The sequence below is a fragment of the Coregonus lavaretus genome (assembly GCF_964263955.1).
Source record: "Coregonus lavaretus genome assembly, contig: HAP1_SCAFFOLD_584, whole genome shotgun sequence".
In the NCBI taxonomy this organism is placed as follows: Eukaryota; Metazoa; Chordata; class Actinopteri; order Salmoniformes; family Salmonidae; genus Coregonus; species Coregonus lavaretus.
The window spans coordinates 138,820-166,000 of record NW_028165063.1 but is presented as its reverse complement, the minus strand read 5'-3'; the positions used below and the strand labels follow the sequence as shown (position 1 = coordinate 166,000).

The window sequence follows — 27,181 nt, the reverse complement described above, 5'->3', positions numbered from 1 at the left end:
TGGCTGTGGTTACAGAGAGTGTGGACCTGGCTGTGGTTACAGAGAGTGTGGACCTGGCTGTGGTTACAGAGAAACTCTCTAGAGAATAGGCCTGAATGGGATCTCAGGATCTCAGAGGCTATTTTCACAGTAAGGAGAGAATGGGGTCCAGGGCCAGCCGGCTGAAAGAGCCCTCTGTTCCTTTGGCATTCCTCAAACACACACGGTCAGCGATCAAAGGTGTGCCCAGCACACAGAATGAAGAGACACACACACATAAACATACAAAATAAAAGTTGCGGCCAGGTTTTTAGGAATTCTCTTTCTTTTGTGCACATTTTGAGTCACTACCCTGATATATCCGTCTCATGAACAGTTAATTAACCCAGTTTATGTTGTCCTAATGACAGAAGGAAGAAAGGCTCCATACTCTGCTGTCTTATCTTAGGTTTCCAACTACTTTCTGCTGTAGTTTTATATATTTACATACAGTATTCCATTTAGCAGATGCTTTTATTCTTACAGTCATGCGTGCATACATCTTACGTATGGGATGCCCCTGGAATCAAACCCACAATCCTGGCGTTGCAAGCTCCATGCGCTAACCAACTGAGCCATACAGGGCAAACAGTAGTGTGGTGTTGACCTCTGACCTCATTGTTGTCTCTCTACCTTTGTGTTGTAGGGATCTAAAGGGGATCTTGGTCTTCCTGGTGTTCCCGGACCCCCAGGCCTCCCCGGAGTGAAGGGAGAGAGGGTAAGATAAGAGGACGTTCTATTCTGACTGGTATCTATCCCCTCTGTAGAGACCTGCCGTCTGGTGGGGAAACAAACACTGCTGTTATACAAATACTCAAACTACTGCTTACTGGATTTACGCTCTCCGGACCGTTTACTTTCTGCATGCTTGATATTTGATAAGACAGAGAGGAACCTCAACTGATCAGCAATGTGGCTTGTGTTTAGTCATTTCAGGTTCCACAAACGTCTTATGACAATTTCCAATGTTCATGAAACCACCAGTTTTGATTTGACTTTTCACGGTTCTGTACAATTATGAAAAATACATCTATTTGGCCCCCTCTAGTGTTACAAGTTGAAATATGCATTGATAAGACTAGTCTTGCTGCGGTATTACAGTTTTTTACAATCACTTTGGCACTAATTTCAGAACCTTGACGTAATTTTTCAAAACTCTAGACACAAAACTCAAAACGGTAATCACTTGTAACACAGGCTGTCCAATATTCAAAACATTGCATTGTGCATTCATATCTTTAAAGAAATCTTGCACAATCATTGGTTCAAAAAACTAATTTATTGTGAAATACCAATGAAACGTTAATTTAGATCACCCACACACAAGCAACCGATAGTTTCACTGTGTCATTGTTCATACAATCATTAAATATTGTAGTACAAAATAGGTGATACATGTTTCATTATGGTACTACATGTAAATACATCCCTGTAAAAGTACTGCAGTAGTAGAGAGAATACTACAGACACAGTGGAATCATTGAACAAAATCTGAAATATATTGATGAAAAACAATACAGTACTGTAAAACATAAAATGCAGTGTTCCTCAACTTGCTTGCTTGTACTGTAAAAAGCAAAACATAGGAGTGATTACTGTACTTCTACATTTTCATCAACTCTGTCTTGTGGATTTGGCCACAGGTTCTCATCTACATCACAATGGATGTTTTCATTAGACAAACATCTTGGAAAAAACCTTCGGGCATGGCGAATCCAGGCCTGACACTGGTCTGCCGTGATGTCATTGCATAGGTCATCCATGGCCTGGAGAAGAGTGACTTGTTCATGAGGGCACCTATCATAAACCTTCCATCTCCATGTGGAGAATAATTCCTCAATACAGGGTGGTAAATTGTGCATGGGCCTGAAACCATGATTGCACCATATGAGCATGGTGGAACCTGACATTACCCCACACAATGACATAGGTCACGCCATCAGCTCTACAGACCTGATCGAGCTCATCAAGGAAGGTTACAAGGAGAGCTGCATTATATGATCCAATACGAGGTCTGCGTCCCACCACACCATCTTCTGATATAGCCGCACACATTGTAATGTTGGCCCAACGTTGTCCAGGTACTTGGATGGTTGCCCGCTGACCAATGAAATTCCGACCTCTCCTCCTTCTCTTGGCCAGGTTAAAGCCTGCCTCATCCAAATATATGAATTTGTGATGGTTGTCATCAGCATCCAGCTCCATCACCCTCTAAAAATACATTTTGGAAAGAGATTTACTGATTACTCTACAATGTAGAATTATTAGGGATTTTATTACAACAGCCATCTTGAAACTGAACATACCTGAACATACTCAGTCCTCATTTGCTTCACTCTGTCTGCATTTCTTTCAAAAGGCACATGGTATAGTTGTTTTAAAGACACCTGGTGCCTTTTCAGCATGCGTGCAATAGTCAGCAAACTTATGGATTCCACATTGTTAAACATGTCTTCATTGTCCAAGATATGCTGGCAAATTTCTGTAAGGTGAATATCATTTCTGGACCGAACCAAATCGACCACAGCCTGCTCTTGTTGGTCAGTCAGAATTTTGACTCTGCCTCCCCTATTTGGCCTAGTCTCAATTCTACAGGGAACATTACAGTAAGAAGACACTTGGTCACATCACCTACTCTGTGATACACATTGGTATGCAGTCATTTGACAATTGAGAGTAGCATAATGTTTAGTGCATGCTGACGACTTACCGATTCTCATTGCGGAAAGTTCTGATTATTGCGATAACGGTTGACCTTCTGAGGTTTGGTTGTATCATTGTAGCCACCTCAGTCATTGTCATGCCATGATTTATGACATGGTCTACAACTATTGCTCGGATTTCATTGGACACTCTTTGCTGTTGCTGTCTTGGTCCGTGGCCTTGTCCTCTACCACGTTCCCCCAAACCTCTCAAACAAGGCCCACGACCACCTCTCAGAAGGGGTGCTTGTCCCCTGCCATTCCTTTGACCAACACGTCTTCCTCGTCTTCCTCCCACCACTGCTTGACCTCTATTGTGACCTGGATCACCTGCCGGCTCCATGTTACAGTACATATCGCTATGTTGTTGCAAGTGGATCCCAATCAATTCTTTATATACTCGTTCCACAATGTGAACTCAATCATCAGTAACAAGTTGGCAGAATTGGACAAGCAATTACAAGGGCCTGGATCCATACAGTGCAGTACTGTCAATACTGTAAATAGTCTGAAAAGGTGGTACATGGGACCATAGAAACGGTGTCTGATAAAGAATGATGATGAAATATTACATCCATAGATAATGTAGTCTAATTGGTTCATGCTCCACGCTAATTGGTGACAATGAATCTCGTTATCTTGAAACTTTCATGATCTGAACATGGAATATTGTTTGTCTGTTTCCATACAACTATGCATTAAGAGTAATGCAACAGTTACTTATCATTTTGAGCAGTTGTATCAATTGATAGTTGGATAATTGTAATGAAATGAATAGACACTCATCTGAAATGTAATGTGTGAATTGCCTTTTGAAATAGTAGTACTTTGATGTTAAGTTGTGTCATATTGAACAGGTGATTTTTGTTAAATGAACAAATGATCTTAGTTTTATGTGTATTGTATCCAAGCAATTGAAAAAAGTGTTAAGAGTTTTGAAAAATGTTCATTTTGATCATTGGTTGTGAGTTTTGTGTCTAGAGTTTTGAAAAATGACGTCAATGTTCTGAAATTAGTGCCAAAGTGATTGTAAAAAACGGTAGATAGTAGTATAACTAGTGCTGTTGTTTAACTGTTTAACTGTATAACTTGCTATAGTAGTATAACTAGTGCTGTTGTTTAACTGTACTGTATAACTTGTGCTATAGTAGTATAACTAGTGCTGTTGTTTAACTGTTTAACTGTACTGTATAACTTGTGCTATAGTAGTATAACTAGTGCTGTTGCTTAACTGTATAACTGTACTGTAGTTAAACGATTTTCAATACTGAACTGATTTTTCCTCAACTTCAGGGAGAAGCTGGCGAGGGAGGACCTAAAGGGGAGCAGGTAAGAAATCCAAGTTTGAAAACGTCTGTTTATCTCTCTCAACAATATTTGTCTGTATCTTAAAGTCAATTTGATAATCCACCAGCAGTGTGGATGGGCCCTTTCAAGTTTCATTAGTCGTATGTACAGGAGACACATGGTATACACCATCCAACCAAATGCTTACTTGCAGATTCCTTCTGGACAATGCAACAACAATAAGCAGTAATAAAAGATAAGAATAGGAACATAAAGTAAATGTCTCAGTAGAATAGAATAAACATGTTAGCATCAGTAGAATACAGGAAGGAACCATTTATAGTCCAATATTTACATGTGTTTTAGGGAAGGGGGGATTGGGGGGCAAGTGTTTAAATTGTGCAGTATTTAGCAATCATACTAAGAGTCTGGTAGCAGCAGTTGTGGTGTGTGTGTCTGTGTGGGTGTGTGTTTGTTTGTGTGTGGATTTTTGTGTGGGTGTGTGTGTGTGTTCCTAACTTACCCAGGGCATTTTTATATCCAGAAGAGTGAGTTTACCCCAAATCATTTATATTTGTTTGTGTGTGTGTGTGTGTGTAGGGAGAACAAGGTTCTGAGGGAACCTCTGGAGACAAAGGAGATGTTGTAAGTTATCACTCAAGCAAGGATTCATTGCATACAACCTGACCTCACATTTGAGCCTTTTAAACAACACTTTTTCAACTCCACCTGTACTAATCATCTGGGTTTTTCTCATTTGATTAATAGGGTGACCAAGGGGAAGCTGGACCCAAAGGAGCGGTGAGTTCTGACTACTTTTCTAGAAGCAGTTCTATGTCTCAAACGAGGAATATACCTACAGTTGAAGTCTGAAGTTTACATACACTTAGGTTGGAGTCATTAAAACTCGTTTGAATGTCGGTTAGGACATCTACTTTCTGCATGACACAAGTATTTTTTTTCAACAATTGTTTACAGACAGATTATTTCACTTATAATTCACTATAATCACAATTCCAGTGGGTCAGAAGTTTACATACACCAAGTTCACTGTGCCTTTAAACAGCTTGGAAAATTCCAGAAAATTATGTCATGGCTTTAGAAGCTTCTGATAGGCTAATTGACATCATTTGAGTCAATTGGAGGTGTACCTGTGGATGTATTTCAAGGCCTACCTTCAAACTCAGTGCCTTTTTGCTTGACATCATGGGAAAATCAAAAGAAATCAGCCAAGACCTCAGAAAAAACATTGTAGACCTCCACAAGTCTGGTTCATCCTTGGGAGCAATTTCCAAATGCCTGAAGGTACCACGTTCATCTGTACAAACAATAGTACTTAAGTATAAACACCATGGGACCACGCAGCCGTCATACAGCTCAGGAAGGAGACGTGTTCTGTCTCCTAGAGATGAACGTACTTTGGTGCGAAAAGTGCAAATCAATCCCAGAACAACAGCAAAGGACCTTGTGAAGATGCTGGAGGAAACAGGTACAAAGTATCTATATCCACAGTAGAACAAGTCCTATATCGACATCACCTGAAAGGCCGCTCAGCAAGGAAGAAGCCACTGCTCCAAAACCGCTATAAAAAAGCCAGACTACGGTTTGCAACTTCACATGGGGACAAAGATCGTACTTTTTGGAGAAATGTCCTCTGGTCTAATGAAACAAAAATAGAACTGTTTGGCCATAATGACCATCGTTATGTTTGGAGGAAAAAGGGGGACGCTTGCAAGCCGAAGAACATCATCTCAACCGTGAAGCACAAGGGTGGCAGCATCATGCTGTGGGGGTGCTTTGCTGCAGGAGGGACTGGTGCACTTCACAAAATAGATGGCATCATGAGGATGGAAAATTATGTGTATATATTGAAGCAACATCTCAAGACATCAGTCAGGAAGTTAAAGCTTGGTCGCAAATGGGTCTTCCAAATGGACAATGACCCCAAGCATAATTCCAAAGTATTGGCAAAATGCCTTAAGGACAACAAAGTCAAGGTATTGGAGTGGCCATCACAAAGCCCTGACCTCAATCCTATAGAAAGTTTGTTGGCAGAACTGAAAAAGTGTGTGTATTCTGCCCTGGAATTGCGTTCCCATGCAAAACTAGACAGATAGCTAACAACTGAGTCTTCAATAAAACTTCCAAGGCGTGACTTTTCTTGAACGAATGTATTGAAAACGTTTGTTGTGAAACTGCAAAATACAGAAAATAATATACTTTAGTATCCAATTCACATTGACATAGTGTAGCTGTACATTATACATTTCAAGTTGAAGTTGCATAAATACAAAGCACGTGCCAAGGTACCATGTATCTGACATGACGACAAAACAGATAGATAATTACCATGCGAGTAACAACTAGCCAACTCCTTTCATTACTCTAATAATGTGCAAACACCTCTGTACAATAACAAAGCATATTACACTAGAAACAGTAACAAACTATAGTATGTTTCACACTTCTTTTACATGACGCACGAGCAAACTAATACAGCTGACGGCATCCATGAAAGTCAATGCAATTTGCGTGAGTAAATGTAACCAACTAACATTGATAAGTAAGCCATTCTATCAATAACAATATTATCATCACTAGCAATATGCTTGAATTGAACTTACAAACAAATATTTTCCGAGGCTGAAGCGTGACAAGAAATAGTTGCACAGAAAGAACTGTAGCGTAGCGTTGTTTCTAGCTGGTTGTCTGCGTGCAGAATGACTACTCTACTTCCGGTTTTTCTACATTCTTATAAGTACCAGAAAGCTCCACTAGGGGGCGATAAACACCATGGAACACAATAATAATATAATAATAATATGCCATTTAGCAGACGCTTTTATCCAAAGCGACTTACAGTCATGCGTGCATACATTTTTTTTGTGTATGGGTGGTCCCGGGGATCGAACCCACTACCTTGGCGTTACAAGCGCCGTGCTCTACCAGCTGAGCTACAGAGGACCACTATGAAAGTCACTCTTAACCACTATAATAAAATAATCTGTTACCTTCTAACAGGATGGCAGCACAGTGTGTGAGCAAGGAGGCCTACAAACCTGACTCAGTTACACCAGCTCTGTCAGGAGGAATGGGCCAAAATTCACCCAACTTATTGTGGGAAGCTTGTAGCAGGCTACCCGAAACGTTTGACCCAAGTTAAACAATTTAAAGGCAATGCTAGCAAATACTAATTGAGTGTATGTAAACTTCTGACCCACTGGGAATGTGATTAAATAAATAAAAGCTGAAATAAATCATTCTCTCTACTATTATTCTGACATTTCACATTCTTAAAATAAAGTGGTGATCCTAACTGACATAAGACAGGGAAGTTTTACTAGGATTAAATGTCAGGAATTGTGAAAAACTGAGTTTAAATGTATTTGGCTAAAGTGTCTGTAAACTTCCGACTTCAACTGTAACTTTGAGACAGTTCATCTACACCCATAGAGTGTGTTAGCTGTAGTGCTGAGCGATTAACCAACATTTTGGTTATTTTTCGGTTTTTAAAACAACTAATTGACTGACGTTGGTTAAATCATTTGAATTAAAAAAAATATCGTTTTTTTTCTGTGAGCTCGATGTGCAGATTCTGTAGAGATAAATCAGATGAAGCCTGAACTGTGCGATGTGGTAGGGCGTTGTAGTTTCTAACAGGCCAATATTCTACATAGTTTAGCGCCGAAAACATGGTAATTAACTACAATGACCATAATCCATTGCGCTCGCTGAAACTTGTCCAGTCTGTGCGGAGCAGACACGGAGAGAAGAGCGATTGAGTGGAATAGAAAGCAGTTGCTTCGCGAGCCTCAAAATACATGATTTAAGTGATTTATAGTTGGTATTCAGCAGTCATAAAAGTCTACCTTATTTACTTTGAGGAACTACTAAAATAGTGATTTAGTCAGACAGCATAGGCAGCTGTTCTATAGAGATGAGATGACTTGGAATGAAATAATAAAGTCATCAAATAAAACTAATATTTTATTAAAGTAAAGTAATGTGAATAAATGATGGTTAATAAGTGATAAGCAGTAATGGTCAGTCACTACCATCATGGGATTTTATTAATTGTTTTATTCAGTGTTGTTACAGCATTCAACCCACATAATGCATAGTGCATTTAATGTAAAGAAAAAAATCAATTGAACCGAAACCGAACCGACCTCAAAAAGCACTAATCGCTCAGCACTACTGCAACTCCAGCATTGAACCTGTAGATATATCGGACTTTGCTTCAGATTAATCCATATTCTGCAACATAATCAAGTTGGGTAGAAACTCAGAAGTCTTCATTGAGCGTGCTCAGTACCACCCATGTAATGTTGTTCTGATCCAGTGGTCTCTCCCCTCTCTGTCTCCAGGTTGGAAACCCAGGAGAGCCTGGTAACAGAGGACCAGAGGGTAGCAGAGGGCAGCCTGGCATCGAGGGCCCAGCTGGTTCACCTGGACCACGTGGCATGCAGGGCAACAGGGGCTCACCAGGAATCAGGGGGTCACAGGGACCAGCGGTAGGTACCCCCAAACCACCTCCACGCAAAACTTTGAAGACTATACACCTGAACTTACTTACTTACTTACTTACTTACATACTTACATAATATCTTACTTGCTTACTTACATACTTACCTACTTACTTACTAACTTACTTATTAACTTACTTAATTACTTACGAACTTACTTGCTTAATAACTTAGTTACTTACTAATTTACGTAATGACTTATATACTTAATTAATTACTTACATACTTACTTAATTACTTACGTACTCACATACTTACTTACATACTTACCTACTTGCTTACTTACAACTTACTTACTTAATTATCTACTTACATACTAACTTACTAACATACTTACTTATGGACTTACTAACTCACACAAGTACCTACATACTTACTTACTTACATACTAACTTACTTACTAACTTAATTACTTACGTACCCACATACTTACTTACTCACATACTCACATACTTGCTTACTAACTTACTTGATTGCTTATTAATATACTTACTTACTAACTTACTTAGTTGCTTACTTACATGCTTACTAACTAACTAACTTGCTTACTTATACACCTACATACTTACTTACATACCTATCTACTTATTTACATGCTTACTTACTCATTTACTTTCATACTTACTAACAAATTCAGTTACTAACTTACATACCTACCTACTTATTTACATGCTTACTTACTCATTTACTTTCATACTTACTAACAAATTCAGTTACTAACTTACATACTTACCTACTTATTTACATGCTTACTCATTTACTTTCATACTTACTAACAAATTCAGTTACTAACTTACATACCTACCTACTTATTTACATGCTTACTTACTCATTTACTTTCATACTTACTAACAAATTCAGTTACTAACTTACATACTTACCTACTTATTTACATGCTTACTTACTCATTTACTTTCATACTTACTAACAAATTCAGTTACTAACTTACATACTTACCTACTTATTTACATGCTTACTTACTCATTTACTTTCATACTTACTAACAAATTCAGTTACTAACTTACATACTTACCTACTAACTTACATACTTACTTACCTATTTACCTCCTTTCTTACATACATACTTACTTACTTCTAGGCCTTTCCCTCCTCCCGGACCATAGGCCATCGACAACAGTTGTCCAGTGTATCCGGCATAACACAATTAGGGCTTACAAAATGCATCTGAGAAGCTAAATCTATGTGTATAAAAGCTGTTTTCTCATCATAAACCTTTTTTATGTTATCCTTCAGGGTAAAGAACCAAGCGATCAACACATCAGACAAGTCTGCATGAGAGTTATGCAAGGTGCGAATATCACAAGGAAGTTGTTTTCACACTGTCTGCTTCATTCCTTCTGTGTCTTTTAAATCAATGTATCTCACTCTACCTTTAAGCATCAACACTCTGTAATATCCCCACCCTCATTGGGTATCAGGGGTATTCAACTCTGACCCTACGAGGTCCGGAGCCTGCTGGTTTTCTGTCCTACCTAATAAATAATTGCACACAGCTGGTGACCCAGGTCTAAATCAGTCCCTGATTAGAGGGGAACAATGAAAAAAAGGCAGTGGAACTGGCTTTGATGTCCAGAGTTGAGTTTGAGGGCTTATAGTCTATCTGGCTTGGCGGTTTCAAGTCGAGTTTGAAGAGAGGGGAGCAGAAAAGAACCCATCATAAATACGCTTCAACCTTTGTTAGTTTGATGGATAACAGACTCCTGAACCCCAGCAATGCAGAAGATGCAGGCTGTTTTTTGGTCTCTCTCCCTGGGCCCTCCTCTTACTGTCTCCCACCCCCCTCCTCCTAAACTCATGACTTTTTTATACCCAATGTGCTGAAAAATATATTTCACCTCCAGAGGACCTGCACTTTTGCTAAAAGCAGAAAAGCAAAGAGTCTGGGACAAGAGAGAAAGCCTCTACAGATGAATTGTCATCAGGGGGGCTGAAAACTGGAATTTGAAGTGTAAAATACCATAGCCAAAAGCCTTAGGAGTTTTGTATTGAACTCTTGGCACCATAAATATACATATCTATTTTTCTATTTAAAGTTTGCAATAAGTATTTGCAGTCTGCTCAATTTACTGAGGCAGACTTGAAGGTGTAAGACTAGAAGAGAGGAATAACATTTTAATAACATTTATAAAAAGGCCTTCATTAAAGATCCAATGCAGCCGTTTTTATCTCAATATCAAATCATTTCTGGGAAAACAATTGAGTACCTTACTGTGATTGTTGTACATGTAAATGGTCAAAAAGAAACAAAAATAGCTATTTAGCAAAGAGATATTTCTCAAGCAAGAATTATGCTAGAACTGTCTGGGAGTGGTCTGAGTGGCAAGGGTAAAACTGAAAACTAGCTGTTATTGGTAGAGAGGTTTGGAACTCTCTTTCTTATTGGTCTATGAACTAATTTACCACCTGGTGATGTCACCAGGCAGGCCAAAACTCCATCCCACCAAAACAGGTAGAAATTTCAGACGGCCTTTTCAAACAGCTCCTACACTAAAAGGGCATTATAATAATTTTCACAATTTCACAGTATTATTCCAACATCAAAGTGTGGAAATATATATAAAACACAGGAACATCACATTTTGGACTGCACTGGGCCTTTAATACATTTGATTGATTATTTGTTTGCTCATCATTCCCTTTCCTCCTTGTTCCAACAGAGCAGCTAGCCCAGTTGGCTGCCAGTCTAAGGAGGCCGGAGTCTGGAGCAGCGGGGCTGCCTGGTAAGCCAGGGCTCCCTGGTCCTGCCGGTCCCCCAGGGGACAGTGGCTTCCCTGGGCAGGCTGGAGCAAGAGGACTGCCTGGCCTCAAAGGACCTCCAGGACTCCTGGGACTCAAAGGTCCCAAAGGTGGGGAGAGGATGTGTAATGTTACTATGAAAGCAAAATTCAGCTCATGTACACAAAGGAGTTTTGTAATAACTCTTGCAATCAACATCCTGTGTGTGGCGCAGGTGAAATGGGCGACAGAGGAGACCGAGGTCCCACGGTGCGAGGGGCCAAGGGCCAGCCAGGACCTCCCGGTCTACCAGGTGAATGAGATTGACCTCGATCTCCAAGGAGAAGCGAACCATCAGTAGCTTACTTGTTCTTTATGTTCTAGTCATGGTCTTGGAGGTTCTAGATGTTCTAGTCTTGGTCTTGGAGGTTGTAGATGTTCTAGTCTTGGTATTGGAGGTTGAACATCTACAACCTCCAAGACCAAGACTTGAACATCTAGAACCTACAAGACCAAGAATAGAACATCTACTAGTCTTGGTCTTGGAGGTTGTAGATGTTCAAGTATTGGTCTTGTAGGTTGTAGATATTCTAGTCTTGAGGTGCGTTGAACAAGGGAAATAGTTTGCGAACGTTGGCTAACGTTAGCTAACATATTGTATTCCATTTGATTTGTGTTTTGCCGCGACCATTTGCTATCCTTAGCAAAAGTGTCTGTTTTGGGTCTAAACTGCTGCTAAAAAGAATCAAGTGGCCATGTAGACTTTCTAAAGTCATTTTCAGTTTGAATATTGTTGCTAAAAAGTCACAGTAATCCTTAAAAAAGAAAAGTAGCCGTTTGATGTTTCACCATAACATTTTGGAATGTTCATTCAACTGAAATTGTTACTCTGGCAACATGTTCGCCACAAACAGCAGCCTTATTGAACTCGCATTTGGTCTTAGAGGTTCTAGAATGTTCTAGTCTTGAGTCTTTTAAGGTTTTCAGTGTTCTAGTCTTAAGTCTTTGAGGTTATGGACGTTCTACTTTGGTCTAAGATGGTCTAGCTAACTCTTCTCTAACTCTAACTCTTCTCCCTCCACAGGTGAGCCCGGAAAGCCCGGTTACGGCCAGGAGGGACGTGACGGTGAGAGAGGACCTCCAGGTGTTCCTGGCCAGGCTGGTGTACCTGGGCCTCCTGGTAATGCTGGCCCCAACGGCTACTGCGACCCGTCGTCCTGCAACCTCAGACCGGGGGACATTGACACCAGCATCAAGGGCCCGGAGGGAACTAGAAACTAGAGCCACCACCCAGTGGAGGCTGGTGTCACTTTAAATCTGAGGACTGGATGTAATGGCTGTAATGAAATAAATGGAACAGTATCAAACACCTTTGATTCTGTTCCATTTATTCCATTACAGCCATCACTATGACCCATCCTCCCTTCACCAGCTTCCACTGCCCAACACCAAGAGAGGGGTAGAGACAGAGACAGAGACTAAGATGGCAGATGGACAGGTCTCCCACACCAACCCGGGGAGCACACAACATTCTCACAGCCTCTCTACTCTAAAGGTTGTCGTTGTAAAGTGGTCCATTCTATCGTATCTGCAGTGTTTTGTGAGAATGTTCTGTGCTATCCAGATCTCTATCGGATATGAAGGAGTCTTCCACTTCCAGAAATGCGAAACAAAATGAAGTATTTTGTTGCAAAATAATAATAATCCTGAACCTGTTTGGATGTGTAACAGTTTTTTTACCTGACAGTTTTTCTTTTTTTCTTTAGCTGTTTTCAGAAATGTTTAAGATATGAACATTTTGAAGACAATACATTTTTGTTTTTATTCCACTGTCCCTGTAAACCTAGATGTCCTTAATAACCACCAGACAAATCACCTGTCCTTAATAACCATCAGACCATCCACCTGTCCTTAATAACCACCAGACAAATCACCTGTCCTTAATAACCATCAGACCATCCACCTGTCCTTATTAACCACCAGTCAAAACACCTGTCCTTAATAACCACCAGACCATCCACCTGTCCTTAATAACCACCAGACTAATCACCTGTCCTTAATAACCACCAGTCAATCCACCTGTCCTTATTAACCACCAATCAAACCAGCTGTCCTTAATAACCTCCTGACAAACCGCATGTCCTTAATAACCACCTGACAAACCACATTTCCTTAATAACCACCAGACAAAACACCTGTCCTTAATAACCACCAGTCAAACACCTGTCCTTAATAACCACCTGACAAACACCTGTCCTTATTAACCACCAGTCAAACCACCTGTCCTTAATAACCACCTGACAAACCACCTGTCCTAAATAACCACCTGACAAACCACCTGTCCTTAATAACCACCAGTCAAAAGACCTGTCCTTCATAACCACCTGACAAACCACCTGTCCTTAATAACCACCAGTCAAAAGACCTGTCCTTCATAACCACCTGACAAACCACCTGTCCTTAATAACCACCAGTCAAAAGACCTGTCCTTAATAACCACCTGGCTGAATGTTCCCTTTCCTCTCACTGAAGCAGCTGTAGTCGACATGTTGATTTCAGCAGCGGCCCCGTCCACATCAACATCAAATCACGCTAACCCTTCCCCAATAAAGGCAAATCATAAAGCAATACCAGGATTGCCTATAGCCCAAAGTGTATTTTTTATTTCTAATGTACTGCATCATGTTCTATTTTGAAATATCATAAACCAAAGATAAACCTTCTGAAAAACAGTGCTGTCAGTTTGTACAGAAAGTGACTGCTGCATTTCCAACCCCCTGCTTTCCTTCCTAAATAAAATACAGGGATGGAAAGAAGATTAAACTGACTGACCTTCCATGTATGCTGTAAATCTCTGTAAATTGTTTTGAATTGTGGTTAATTATATTTCCTACAAAATAACTATCCTAATGATTGAATGTGAGGTTTGTTCTCATTGTACAGTGTGAGGAGGATTCTGAGAGATTATTATTTTGAATAGAAACTGAGTATTCCCTTCACAATATTCTGTTCACTGTTGAGTAGTATGTCACCTATAGAAATGAAGTAACTAGAATGGCAATTCCAAAATGATTCTATTTCTGTGTGTAATCCTCACAGGGTTTGGAGAGATGGAGAAAAATAACTCAGTTGTTTCTATTTATTATATGATGATGATGATGATACTATTTGAGGGTGACATCACAGTTTGTACAAATATCTAGGAGGAGGATCTAGACATTTCAAATAAATTCTCAAATGTTTGTTTTTTTTCTATGAATTTGTTCACTCCAAATAAAGCAATGTCGCGGTCGGTTTTAAAATATATTTCCAACTCTCTGGACATTTTTTAAACATTATACTCAAATGTACTGCAGGACTACTCAGAATAAGTTGTCTATATATATTTTTTGCAATACCTTCTCAGAAAACATAACCTTGATGAAGTGAATATAACATGAAAAATGCTCTTAAAAAGCTCTTGAAACTGTTTATTGACATAAATAATATACAATCTGGTATTCAAAACATAGTTTCATATAATGCAAATATGTGACAGTTAATTAAGGAATTGACCATGCATAGACATATTCAGTAAATTCTACCTTTCTAGAAATAATGATGATAAAAATCACCAATGCTACTTTTCTCCATCCCTGTATCGATAATGCATAAGGAGCACCAAGAAAGCAAATATTTTAATTTAGAAACTTCACATCAGCAAGATATTGTATTCTATTCACATTTTGATAGTGACACACCAATGTGTAATCTGAGTAGGTCAATATAAGCAAATAAAACACATGAAATGTAAGAAATTATTGTTGTACAGATTTAAGGCAGGTAACGGTAATCAGAGTGTAAAATCAACATTGTTTTTACAGAATGCTGTAAAGTCAAAATAATTGTTGGAAAATATTACACTTCAGACATATTCAACTTGTTGTACAACCTCTGCTATATGGTCAAAGAGTGGATTAACACCTTCTAAGTATAGGCCTTCAAAAACGATCGACAAAAGATGACTAGCTTCTTTTAAAGGACTGTTTGTCACCAACGTTCTATCCATTCCATTTAGCATGGTAGTCTTGAGGTAAGTTTCAGCTGTTAGCTTTATAGTAGCGGTGTAGTGGGATAGTGGGAAGGCTAGAGTGTTAGCTTTATAGTAGCGGTGTAGTGGGATAGTGGGAAGGCTAGAGTGTAACATCACGGTGACTAAACTAATATGTGTACAGTACAGCTGATTGTTAAGCCTCAGATGAGGTAGACCATCAAATTCAAATAACAATTATCACACTCAAAACACAAATAACAAAGTACATAAATTATAAAGATAATGAGATTAAACACACTGTTAAAAGACAATACTAAATACATGGAGAGGTCTTCTTATCCACAAAGTGTTGACTGACAAGTTTAGAAGATCATCAAGAGGATAGAACAGTGAAAAATAATCGGTTGTTGAGTTGAACAAACTTCTCTGTATGAAGCTAGCTTAAGCTGTACAGTGTTTGTACAGTGTCCATATTAGGACAGACACACCTCCTGACGAGACTGGCACACCTTCTGACGAGACTGGCACACCTCCTGACGAGACTGGCACACCTCCTGATGAGACTGAGGCTGTCCTAATATGGACACCGTAAAGGTGTTTTCCCGAAGGCAACAAGGTTAGGTAGCAGGGTTGGGGCTAATCCCATTTAAATTCACCCAGTTCAGGAGGTAAACAAATTCAATTTCTTGTCATTGAAATCCATTTCAGTTTACTTCCTGAAATGGGAGCATTGTCATGGAATTGACCCCAGGTAGGTAGTGCTAGTAGAGCTGTTCTGTTTCCATCCCTTTCACAAGCCCTGCTACACATCAGCAGCCATGGTAACTCAGACCCCTTGCTTTACTACTATGGTATGGACAGATTATTCACTATCGTTCAGGGAATGCCATGGACAAATAGCAGAGGAAAACAGAGAATAGATCAGGTGAACCTATAGGTGAACCCATAGTGAAGCAGACAATGAGGTGAACCTATAGGTGAACCCATAGTGAAGCAGACAATCAGGTGAACCTAGAATTCATGGTAACCTTTCAGAGCATAAATGGACTTGTATTTACACTGGAAGCTGCTTTTAAAGTGTACAACAATTGACTGATATTTCAGCTTGAATACGAAGGCAGTCATCTTGGATGTTACAAGAGGAAAAACAACATTCACGACCGTGTCTTGACCTATCTACTTCAATGGGTAAACATTGAAGCTGATTTCTTTTTAAATTGACAACATCTATTACCACATGCTTCCGCAACTCAACATAACAAGAGTAAAAACAACATTCATGACCATGACTTAAAGGCCCACTGTAGTCAAAAACATGATTTACCTGTGTTTTATATATATTTCCACACTATGAGGATGGAATAATACAGTGAAATTGTAAAAATAATGGTCATGCCCTTTTAGTGTAAGAGCTGTTTGAAAAGACCACCTGAAATTTCAGCCTGTTTTAGTGGGATGGAGTTTTGGCCTGCCTGGTGACATCACCACTCCCAGACAGTCCTAGCAAAATTCTTGCTTGAGAAATGTCTCTTTGCTAAAAAGCTATTTTTGTTTCTTTTTGACCATTTTAATTGAAAACAATCACAGTAAGGTACTTAATTGTTACCCAGAAATAATTTGATATTTAGATAAAAACAGCTGCATTGGACCTTTAACCCATCTCCTTCAAGAGAGTTTGCTCTGAAAACACACACAACACAACATACAATACACAAATACAATCCACAAAGGTGAAAGGGTACATCTCAGCTTGGTTTCAAGGCTAAGGACGGGTGTTGGAATGTGGAAATTAGCACAAGTTAATACAACACATCATCAGATGATTCATTATTTAAAATAAAATGGTAATCAATATAGCGAACAATCCTCAAATGAACACTAGAGGGGCCTGTCCACTCACAAATGAAGTCAGGCCACGAGAGGCAGCTCACCATATTCTCTGTAATTCTGCCTATGGCTGTGCTTACACAGGCAGCCAATTCTGATCTTTTGCCCTAATATTGGTCTTTTGACCAATCAGATCTTTTGCCAATAATTGGGCAAAAATATTCAGAATTGGGCTGTCTGAGTAAACGCAGCCTTTGTGGCTTACTTCCGGTAGTATCATTTAGACACATAAAATGTCACGTTGAGATGCCAACAAAACGAGCAAGCAGTCACAGTGTTCAACGTGAGGTTAGTGTGACATGGAAATAAAGAAATGCCTAAATGTTGTTAAAGAAATTAGCTAATATCTTCTGTAAAAGTCAAAGGGTTGAATATTCAGTTACCTCATTGACATAAAATGACCTGAGCCAATCATATCACCCAGCACAGGAGGTTGGTGGTACCTTAATTGGGGAGGATGGGCTCGTGGTAATGGCTGGAGCGGAATCAGTGGAATGGTATCAAATACATCAAACACATGGTTTCCATGTGTTTGATGCCATTCCATATGCTCCGTACCAGCCATTATTATGAGCCATCCTCCCCTCAGCAGCCTACAGACTGTCACCAAGCTATCTTCAAAGACCCTCAATCAATTTGATGCTCTGAAATACCAAGAGAAAATCTTTAACCTCAAAACCTTCATGAGAGAGGAAATATGATGCATTATGGGTGCAAGACATGAGAAGAAATGGGAGCGCTACAGTGTGACAGTGTATTTTACCCATCATACATCCCACTGGATAAAATAAGGCAAAAGAGACATTTTAAACATCACAAAATGTCAGCTCGACCCACGTACTTTCTCACACTTTAATAATTGCTTTTGAGGGCCCAGATCCAATCAAACCTACATTAATATTAGTCTCCCAAGGCAGACGGATTGCCTCCCACAATGTATCCAATGCTGTTGCCTAGTGCCTAGGGTCGGGTTTAGGAGACTACATTAATATAGTTATTGAATAGTACCTTTGTTTAACTACTGAATGCGCCTGGAAACACACATCTTATCAATCTCTATGACGACAGTCTACCAGGTGTTTTTACAGTGACTTTTTAGACCACTGGGTCAAAACGAAACACCTAAGTGCATGTTTGATTGAATTGAGGCCTGAGTGACAGAGAGAGCACTCTGATAACATTGGTAAAGAAAGAACACAGAGACATTTAATTCATGTCCTTGATTCTTAGCTTATTACTTTCCAATCAGACACACAACAAATAAATAATTTAAAAAATCCAGTCTTAAGACACACCAACATAATATATAAGTACAGTGGAGAGAACAAGTATTTGATACACTGCCGATTTTGCAGGTTTTCCTACTTACAAAGTATGTAGAGGTCTGTAATTTGTATCATAGGTACACTTTAACTGTGAGAGACGGAATCTAAAAACAAAAATCCAGAAAATCACATTGTATGATTTTTAAGTAATTAATTTGCATTTTATTGCACGACATAAGTATTTGATACATCAGAAAAGCAGAACTTAATATTTGGTACAGAAACCTTTGTTTGCAATTACAGAGATCATACGTTTCCTGTAGGTCTTGACCAGGTTTGCACACACTGCAGCAGGGATTTTGGCCCACTCCTCCATACAGACCTTCTCCAGATCCTTCAGGTTTCGGGGCTGTCACTGGGCAATACAGACTTTCAGCTCCCTCCAAATATTTTCTATTGGGTTCAGGTCTGAAGACTGGCTAGGCCACTCCAGGACCTTGAGATGCTTCTTATGGAGCCACTCCTTAGTTGCCCTGGCTGTGTGCTTCGGGTCGTTGTCATGCTGGAAGACCCAGCCACGAACCATCTTCAATGCTCTTACTGAGGGAAGGAGGTTGTTGGCCAAGATCTTGCGATACATGGCCCCATCCATCCTCCCCTCAATACGGTGCAGTCGTCCTGTCCCCTTTACAGAAAAGCATCCCCAAAGAATGATGTTTCCACCTCCATGCTTCACGGTTGGGATGGTGTTCTTGGGGTTGTACTCATCCTTCTTCTTCCTCCAAACACGGCGAGTGGAGTTGAGACCAAAAAGCTCTATTTTTGTCTCATCAGACCACATGACCTTCTCCCATTCCTCCTCTGGATCATCCAGATGGTCATTGGCAAACTTCAGACGGGCCTGGACATGCGCTGGCTTGAGCAGGGGGACCTTGCGTGCGCTGCAGGATTTTAATCCATGACGGCGTAGTGTGTTACTAATGGTTTTCTTTGAGACTGTGGTCCCAGCTCTCTTCAGGTCATTGACCAGGTCCTGCCGTGTAGTTCTGGGCTGATCCCTCACCTTCCTCATGATCATTGATGCCCCACGAGGTGAGATCTTGCATGGAGCCCCAGACCGAGGGTGATTGACCGTCATCTTGAACTTCTTCCATTTTCTAATAATTGCGCCACAGTTGTTGCCTTCTCACCAAGCTGCTTGCCTATTGTCCTGTAGCCCATCCCAGCCTTGTGCAGGTCTACAATTTTTATTCCTGATGTCCTTACACAGCTCTCTGGTCTTGGCCATTGTGGAGAGGTGCAGTTAATACAGGTAATGAGTGGAGAACAGGAGGGCTTCTTAAAGAAAAACTAACAGGTCTGTGAGAGCCGGAATTCTTACTGGTTGGTAGGTGATCAAATACTTACGTCATGCAATAAAATGCAAATTATTACTTAAAAATAATACAAGTGTACCTATGATAAAAATTACAGACCTCTACATGCTTTGTAAGTAGGAAAACCTGCAAAATCTGCAATGTATCAAATACTTGTTCTCCCCACTGTATACAGTGACAAACAATGCTACATGGTCGAAGTGTTGAGGGAGAAATAGTTATCTGAGCAGTATGTACAGATATTGTAAAAATTCAAAGAAACCTTGCATAAAATAAAGCGTTCAAGTAAAGACCCACCAAGAAAACAAAGAAAGAAAACTCAGAAGTCAAATATTGCAGTGTTGTTATTGGATAAGAAAGATAACCTCTTATGGCTTCAAAATCTAAATATTCACATACTCCCATGTAGACTGCTGTACATACAGTTCTGATGGAGGAATCAGCTGCATACTCCCATGTAGACTGCTGTACATACAGTTCTGATGGAGGAATCAGCTGCATACTCCCATGTAGACTGTTGTACATACAGTTCTGATAGAGGAATCAGCTGTATACTCCCATGTAAACAATAAAAGCTGACTCACATCATGAATCTGACTCCATAAGCAGACATTATAGTGACATTTACAGTTGGTCGGAAGTTTACATACACTTAGGTTGGAGTCATTAAAACTCGTTTTTCAACCATTCCACAAATGTATTGTTAACAAACTATACTTTGTGCATGACACAAGTCATTTTTCCAAAAATAGTTTACAGACAGATTATTTCACTTATAATTCACTGTATCACAATTCCAGTGGGTCAGAAGTTTACATACACTAAGCTGACTGTGCCTTTAAACAGCTTGGAAAATTCCAGAAAATTATGTCATGGCTTTAGAAGCTTCTTATAGGCTAATTTACATCATTTGAGTCAATCGGAGGTGTACCTGTGGATGTATTTCAAGGCATACCTTCAAACTCAGTGCCTCTTTGCTTGACATCATTGGAAAATCAAAAGAAATCAGCCAAGACCTCAGAAAAAAATGTGTAGACCTCCACAAGTCTGGTTCATCCTTGGGAGCAATTTCCAAACGCCTGAAGGTACCACGTTCATCTGTACAAATAATAGTACGCAAGTATAAACACCATGGGACCACGCAGCCATCATACCGCTCAGGAAGGAGACGCGTTCTGTCTCTTAGAGATGAACGTACTTTGGTGTGAAAAGATAAATCCCAGAACAACAGCAAAGGACCTTGTGAAGATGCTGAAGGAAACAGGTTAAAAAAAGTATCTATAGCCACAGTAAAACAAGTCCTATATCGACATAACCTGAAAGGCCGCTCAGCAAGGAAGAAGCAACTGCTCCAAATCCGCCATAAAAAAGCCAGACTACGGTTTGCAACTGCACATGGGGACAAATATTGTACTTTTTGGAGAAATGTCCTCTGGTCTGATGAAACAAAAATAGAACTGTTTGGTCATAATGACCATCGTTATGTTTGGAGGAAAAAGGGGGGCTTGCAAGCCGAAGAACACCATCCAACCGTGAAGCACGGGGGTGGCAGCATCATGCTGTGGGGGTGCTTTGCTGCAGGAGGGTCTGGTGCACTTCACAAAATAGATGGCATCATGAGGAAGGAAAATGATGTGTATATATTGAAGCAACATCTCAAGACATCAGTCAGAAAGTTAAAGCTTGGTCGCAAATGGGTCTTCCAAATGGACAATGACCCCAAGCATACTTCCAAAGTATTGGCAAAATGGCTTAAGGACAACAAAGTCAAGGTATTGGAGTGGCCATCACAAAGCCCTGACCTCAATCCTATAGAAAATGTGTGGGCAGAACTGAAAAAGCGTGTGCGAGCAAGGAGGCCTACAAACCTGACTCAGTTACACCAGCTCTGTCAGGAGGAATGGGCCAATATTCACCCAACTTATTGTGGGAAGCTTGTGGAAGGCTACCCGAAACGTTTGACCCAAGTTAAACAATTTAAAGGCAATGCTACCAAATACTAATTGAGTGTATGTAAACTTCTGACCCACTGGGAATGTGATGAAATAAATAAAAGCTTAAATAAATTATTCGCTCTACTATTATTCTGACATTTCACATTCTTAAAATAAAGTGGTGATCCTAACTGACCTAAGACAGGGAATATTTACTAGGATTAAATGTCAGGAATTGTGAAAAACTGAGTTGAAATGTATTTGGCTAAGGTGTATGTAAAATTCCGACTTCAACTGTCAGTAGCTCTAATATGTCACCATAGGTGACGTCTAACGTAGTGACATACAAGTAATACGTCCACAGAAGTTACATATAACTACAATGGTTAAATGTCTCTATGTTTGACATATTCTAATGAGACCATGTTGTCATGAGAGCAGCGATGTAACAACCTCTCCAATCCTGCGATATTCTATTGGTTCCATTGCACTGGGCAATTCCAATCAATAGCTGTAGTATCTGACATGTATTTGTCCCAGGTGTGTCCTCTTTGGAGACCAGACCATGGATAAAGGGAGACTGTCCTACTTCATGTTAGCCATATGTATGACTGCAAGAAATCAAAATGGAAGTCTTCAAGGCTAACTTCATGTGAACACGAGGTGATACACATTAGCATAATATACACACGTACACACAAACTGTACATGGAAGAAATGTCAACTTGACCAAGCCTTCACGAACTACATTCAGTTGGCATTAAGCTAGTGTTTCACCCTTGATCATGTTGTGCTGGTTGTGATGAGATATCACAACCCAGAACCCAATCTAGCATGCGCCGGCTAGCTACTCAATTAGTCTGTTATGAACACAACATGTTGAAATGCGGAGAGTTCTCACTGAGCACCGCCTGACATCAAGTACCTAGAGTGTAGGGTGTGACTACAGAAGAACCCAATATTCTGTTTTGATACAAGACCATCCCTGTAGTACAATTACAACATTATCATGCAATATATCTGACTGGCAGTTTTTGAAACACAGAATATTTAGCATTCCCGAAACTTTGCAAAATTAAAAAACAAAGCTCTAGTAATGAATTGCACTACAAGTTATTCATTATGTTATGTAACTGGATCACATCTTGTAGCTAGCTTCATTCTAATACATTTCACAAATATCCCTTTCATTGATGAAATATATATTAATATATGAAATATATAGTCATAAATATATTTCATGTTAGATAAACCTCCTTCACTTTGGTATGCATAAACAGTTCACACAAAGAATATTGATTAGTTATACACAAACACACACATTTCAGATTACCTGCTTGCCAGCTCACACACACACAATGAAAATATCAAATGAGACCGAACGTGTGCATAGCTATCCCCATAAACAAGCATTATCAAATCATTAAGATAATGTTTTCTCCCGACAGTATTATTTAAAGAAACAAATTCATTTTACGGCCTCGAAAGACTTAATGTGAATTAATATGGAATGCATCAGGTCACAGTAGGGGAGTTGTGTGAAAACGAGAAATAAATTAAACAGTACTTCATACGATCATCATAGCTATAATGACAATAGCAATGGACTGTATCACATTTTAAATGAATAGAATTACCATCAACGTAAAGTAACAAATAATAGTATTCTTCTATAGGAAAACCAACAGGCAGTTGTGAGCGCTCCAGGGTGAAGTTTCCACTAGGTACAGGTCTAGGATCAGCTTCCCCTCCTCCAATACTAACCTTAAGAATTAGTGGAGGAAATGCAAAACTGACCCAGGATCAGCATCTAGGGGCAACTTCACCCTACACCGTTGTGAGCATAGAGATAGATACAATGTGCATCTCTGGTTGTGAGTCTTTCCCATGTAAAGCAGTAACAGAGGATGAGTGTTTTCAATGTAAAACTGACCATAAGGACGATACTGTCTGTCTGATATGAGCTGTCTGAGTGATCAGGCTCCACACGCCCGGCTCCTGTGCCTATGGTTGACTGCTGTAGAGAGATGGAGGCTGGATGGGTGGAGGGGGCCCCTGGCCCTAGCCATTGAGGGGGCCCTTATTCGTTGAGGGGTCTCCTGTCGGTTGAGCGAGGCCCCTAGCCGTTCCGTCTGGAGTGAGAAGAGGGATGGAGACAGTCACTGGGATCACACGTCCCATGAGGCCCCTGGGGACCTGAAGGGCCCGGTGGCCCCTGGATACCGCTTCCAGGTTCACCTGCAGAGAGAAACATTTGTTAAACACACAAATCCAATGCTTTCACATTTGTGGGGAGTAGTGAACTTCAGGAGGAAGGAGAGATTATTGGGACGCGACCATTGGGTGATTGTTTAATCAATCAAATAAACCATCAAGGAAAACAGGAAAATAGGATGTTATCAGAGGACCGATAAATACTGGAAACAGTATTATCTAGTCAGCTAACAAAACTGCTTTCACGTGCCTAACTGCAACTCTTAAAAAGTTGATGAAAACACCCACGCTCATGCATACTTTACACACAAACCTTCATCAATACACATCAAAATAAAAGTTGATGTTCTGCACAAAAATATAATAATACACTGTTTTGCTGCTTCATCTCTGGCAGAGAAGAATCTCTCTGAGATCACGCTGAAAAGTGAGAGATAAGAGATAAAAGTGCATGCTTCTTTTATACTCGTCCTATTAGTGATGATATACTAATTGTTTTGTGTCAACTTGGTACCTCAGTGTAAGAGAGCAACTCATTATGAATAGCTCTGCTCATTAGTTCTGTTGGCTTACTAATTACTATTGTTTTTAAACTGAAAACATCAAATGGCTTCATGATGAACTGCTGTCCATGCTAGATTATTGTGGTTACACTTTACTTGAACACTCCTTCATGAGGGCTACACAACACTGTCATAAACATGACATAACACTGTCATAAACATAACATTACACTGTCATAAACATAACATTACACTGTCATAAACATGACATAACACTGTCATAACCATGACATAACACTGTCATAAACATGACAGAACACTGTCATAAACATGACATAACAGAGGTTATAAACAGTCATGACACTTGTCAGCTTTTTATTTTAATTTATTTGTTACTTTTATTTAATCAGGGGAGCCCATTGAGACCAGGGTCTAATTTTCGATGGTGCCCTGAGGACAACAAGTTTATAACGGAGGGTTCAAGAAATAAAGTGTAGGATTCCAGAACTACAGTCGTACAATGATGGTATATGGGTATTTTTTCCCGTTCATAAAGCATCAGTTTCATGTGCGTGAGCGTGAACGTGCGTGTGGTGTCTAGCTGTTACCTGGTGGACCTGTCAGACCTGGAGATCCTGGTATCCCCACACCTAGCTGACCCCTCTCTCCTTTCTGACCTCTGTACCCTGGAAAGAAACACAACACACTAAGCAGACTGGTCTGTATTCCCAGCCAAAGACAGCAGACTGGTCTGTATTCCCAGCCAAAGACAGCAGACTGGACTGGACTCCCAGCCAAAGACAGCAGACTGGTCTGTATTCCCAGCCAAAGACAGCAGACTGGTCTGGATTCCCAGCCAAAGACAGCAGACTGGTCTGTATTCCCAGCCAAAGACAGCAGACTGGTCTGTATTCCCAGCCAAAGACAGCAGACTGGTCTGGACTCCCAGCCAAAGACAGCCCATAGGGGGGCAACAGGTAGCCTGGTCCCAGATCTGTTTATGTTGTCTTGCCAACCGTTAGGGTCATTGTCATGCCAAACATAGCACCACAACAGTTGGCTATACAACAAGATTTACAGATCAGGGACCAGGGTATAGGAGAACAGGACCAGAGGTAGATGAATCCCATGGTGTTTATGCATAAAGTTTGTGATGAGTGGTTTTAGTGTTAATGCAGAGAACGACGTGATGGTGGGTTAGGATGAAGTGGGGAATAACCATCTCATGTCCACTCTATGCAGCCTGAATATTCTAGTGTACATCTAGTCCCAACAGTGCTGCTGCTCTCTCTAAGCACTGGACTGTCACTGTCAACGTCACAGCAACGGAAAAGTCTCAACACTGTCGACGGCCCTGCGCTCCTCTGTATGTAAAAGATGTGCTCTTTGGTTTCCAGGAAGCCAAATGGCCTATTTCATCAAGGCAACTGATGTCTCTTCAGCCCACCTCAGGAGAACTGAGTAATGTAACTGTTAATGTGAGGTGTATCCACTACTACAGTAGTTACTGTAACTGTTAATGTTTGGTGTATCCACTACTACTGTAGTTACTGTAACTGTTAATGTGAGGTGTATCCACTACTACAGTAGTTACTGTAACTGTTAATGTGAGGTGTATCCACTACTACAGTAGTTACTGTAACTGTTAATGTGAGGTGTATCCACTACTACAGTAGTTACTGTACCTGTTAATGTGAGGTGTATCCACTACTACAGTAGTTACTGTACCTGTTAATGTGAGGTGTATCCACTACTACAGTAGTTACTGTAACTGTTAATGTGAGGTGTATCCACTACTACAGTAGTTACTGTAACTGTTAATGTGAGGTGTATCCACTACTACAGTAGTTACTGTAACTGTTAATGTGAGGTGTATCCACTACTACAGTAGTTACTGTAACTGTTAATGTGAGGTGTATCCACTACTACAGTAGTTACTGTAACTGTTAATGTGAGGTGTATCCACTACTACAGTAGTTACTGTAACTGTTAATGTGAGGTGTATCCACTACTACAGTAGTTACTGTAACTGTTAATGTGAGGTGTATCCACTACTACAGTAGTTACTGTAACTGTTAATGTGAGGTGTATCCACTACTACAGTAGTTACTGTAACTGTTAATGTGAGGTGTATCCACCACTACAGTAGTTACTGTAACTGTTAATGTGAGGTGTATCCACTACTACAGTAGTTACAGTAACTGTTAATGTGAGGTGTATCCACTACTACAGTAGTTACTGTAACTGTTAATGTGAGGTGTATCCACTACTACAGTAGTTACAGTAACTGTTAATGTGAGGTGTATCCACCACTACAGTAGTTACTGTAACTGTTAATGTGAGGTGTATCCACTACTACAGTAGTTACTGTAACTGTTAATGTTTGGTGTATCCACTACTACAGTAGTTACTGTAACTGTTAATGTGAGGTGTATCCACTACTACAGTAGTTACAGTAACTGTTAATGTGAGGTGTATCCACCACTACAGTAGTTACTGTAACTGTTAATGTGAGGTGTATCCACCACTACAGTAGTTACTGTAACTGTTAATGTGAGGTGTATCCACTACTACAGTAGTTACTGTAACTGTTAATGTTTGGTGTATCCACTACTACAGTAGTTACTGTAACTGTTAATGTGAGGTGTATCCACTACTACAGTAGTTACAGTAACTGTTAATGTGAGGTGTATCCACCAC

General features: G+C 40.0%; 2 protein-coding genes across 2 annotated transcripts in view; one reads left to right on the top strand and one right to left on the bottom strand.

Annotated features, from left to right (window-relative positions):
* LOC311116326 (uncharacterized protein) overlaps positions 1–12,550 on the top strand; it is a gene marked incomplete at both ends in the record, with an annotated part of 35,490 nt that extends 22,940 nt beyond the window's left edge. The window contains 9 exons of the mRNA XM_084191419.1: positions 665–736; positions 4,014–4,049; positions 4,608–4,652; positions 4,776–4,808; positions 8,375–8,521; positions 9,788–9,842; positions 11,212–11,400; positions 11,505–11,582; positions 12,354–12,550. Coding sequence (XP_084047545.1) covers positions 665–736; positions 4,014–4,049; positions 4,608–4,652; positions 4,776–4,808; positions 8,375–8,521; positions 9,788–9,842; positions 11,212–11,400; positions 11,505–11,582; positions 12,354–12,550 — 852 coding nt within the window. The remainder of the gene's footprint in view (positions 1–664; positions 737–4,013; positions 4,050–4,607; positions 4,653–4,775; positions 4,809–8,374; positions 8,522–9,787; positions 9,843–11,211; positions 11,401–11,504; positions 11,583–12,353) is intronic.
* An 11,333-nt stretch (positions 12,551–23,883) lies between these two features.
* LOC311116323 (uncharacterized protein) overlaps positions 23,884–27,181 on the bottom strand; it is a gene marked incomplete at both ends in the record, with an annotated part of 123,716 nt that continues 120,418 nt past the window's right edge. The window contains 2 exons of the mRNA XM_084191417.1: positions 23,884–24,002; positions 25,090–25,167. Of these exons, the coding sequence (XP_084047543.1) occupies positions 23,884–24,002; positions 25,090–25,167 (197 nt within the window). The remainder of the gene's footprint in view (positions 24,003–25,089; positions 25,168–27,181) is intronic.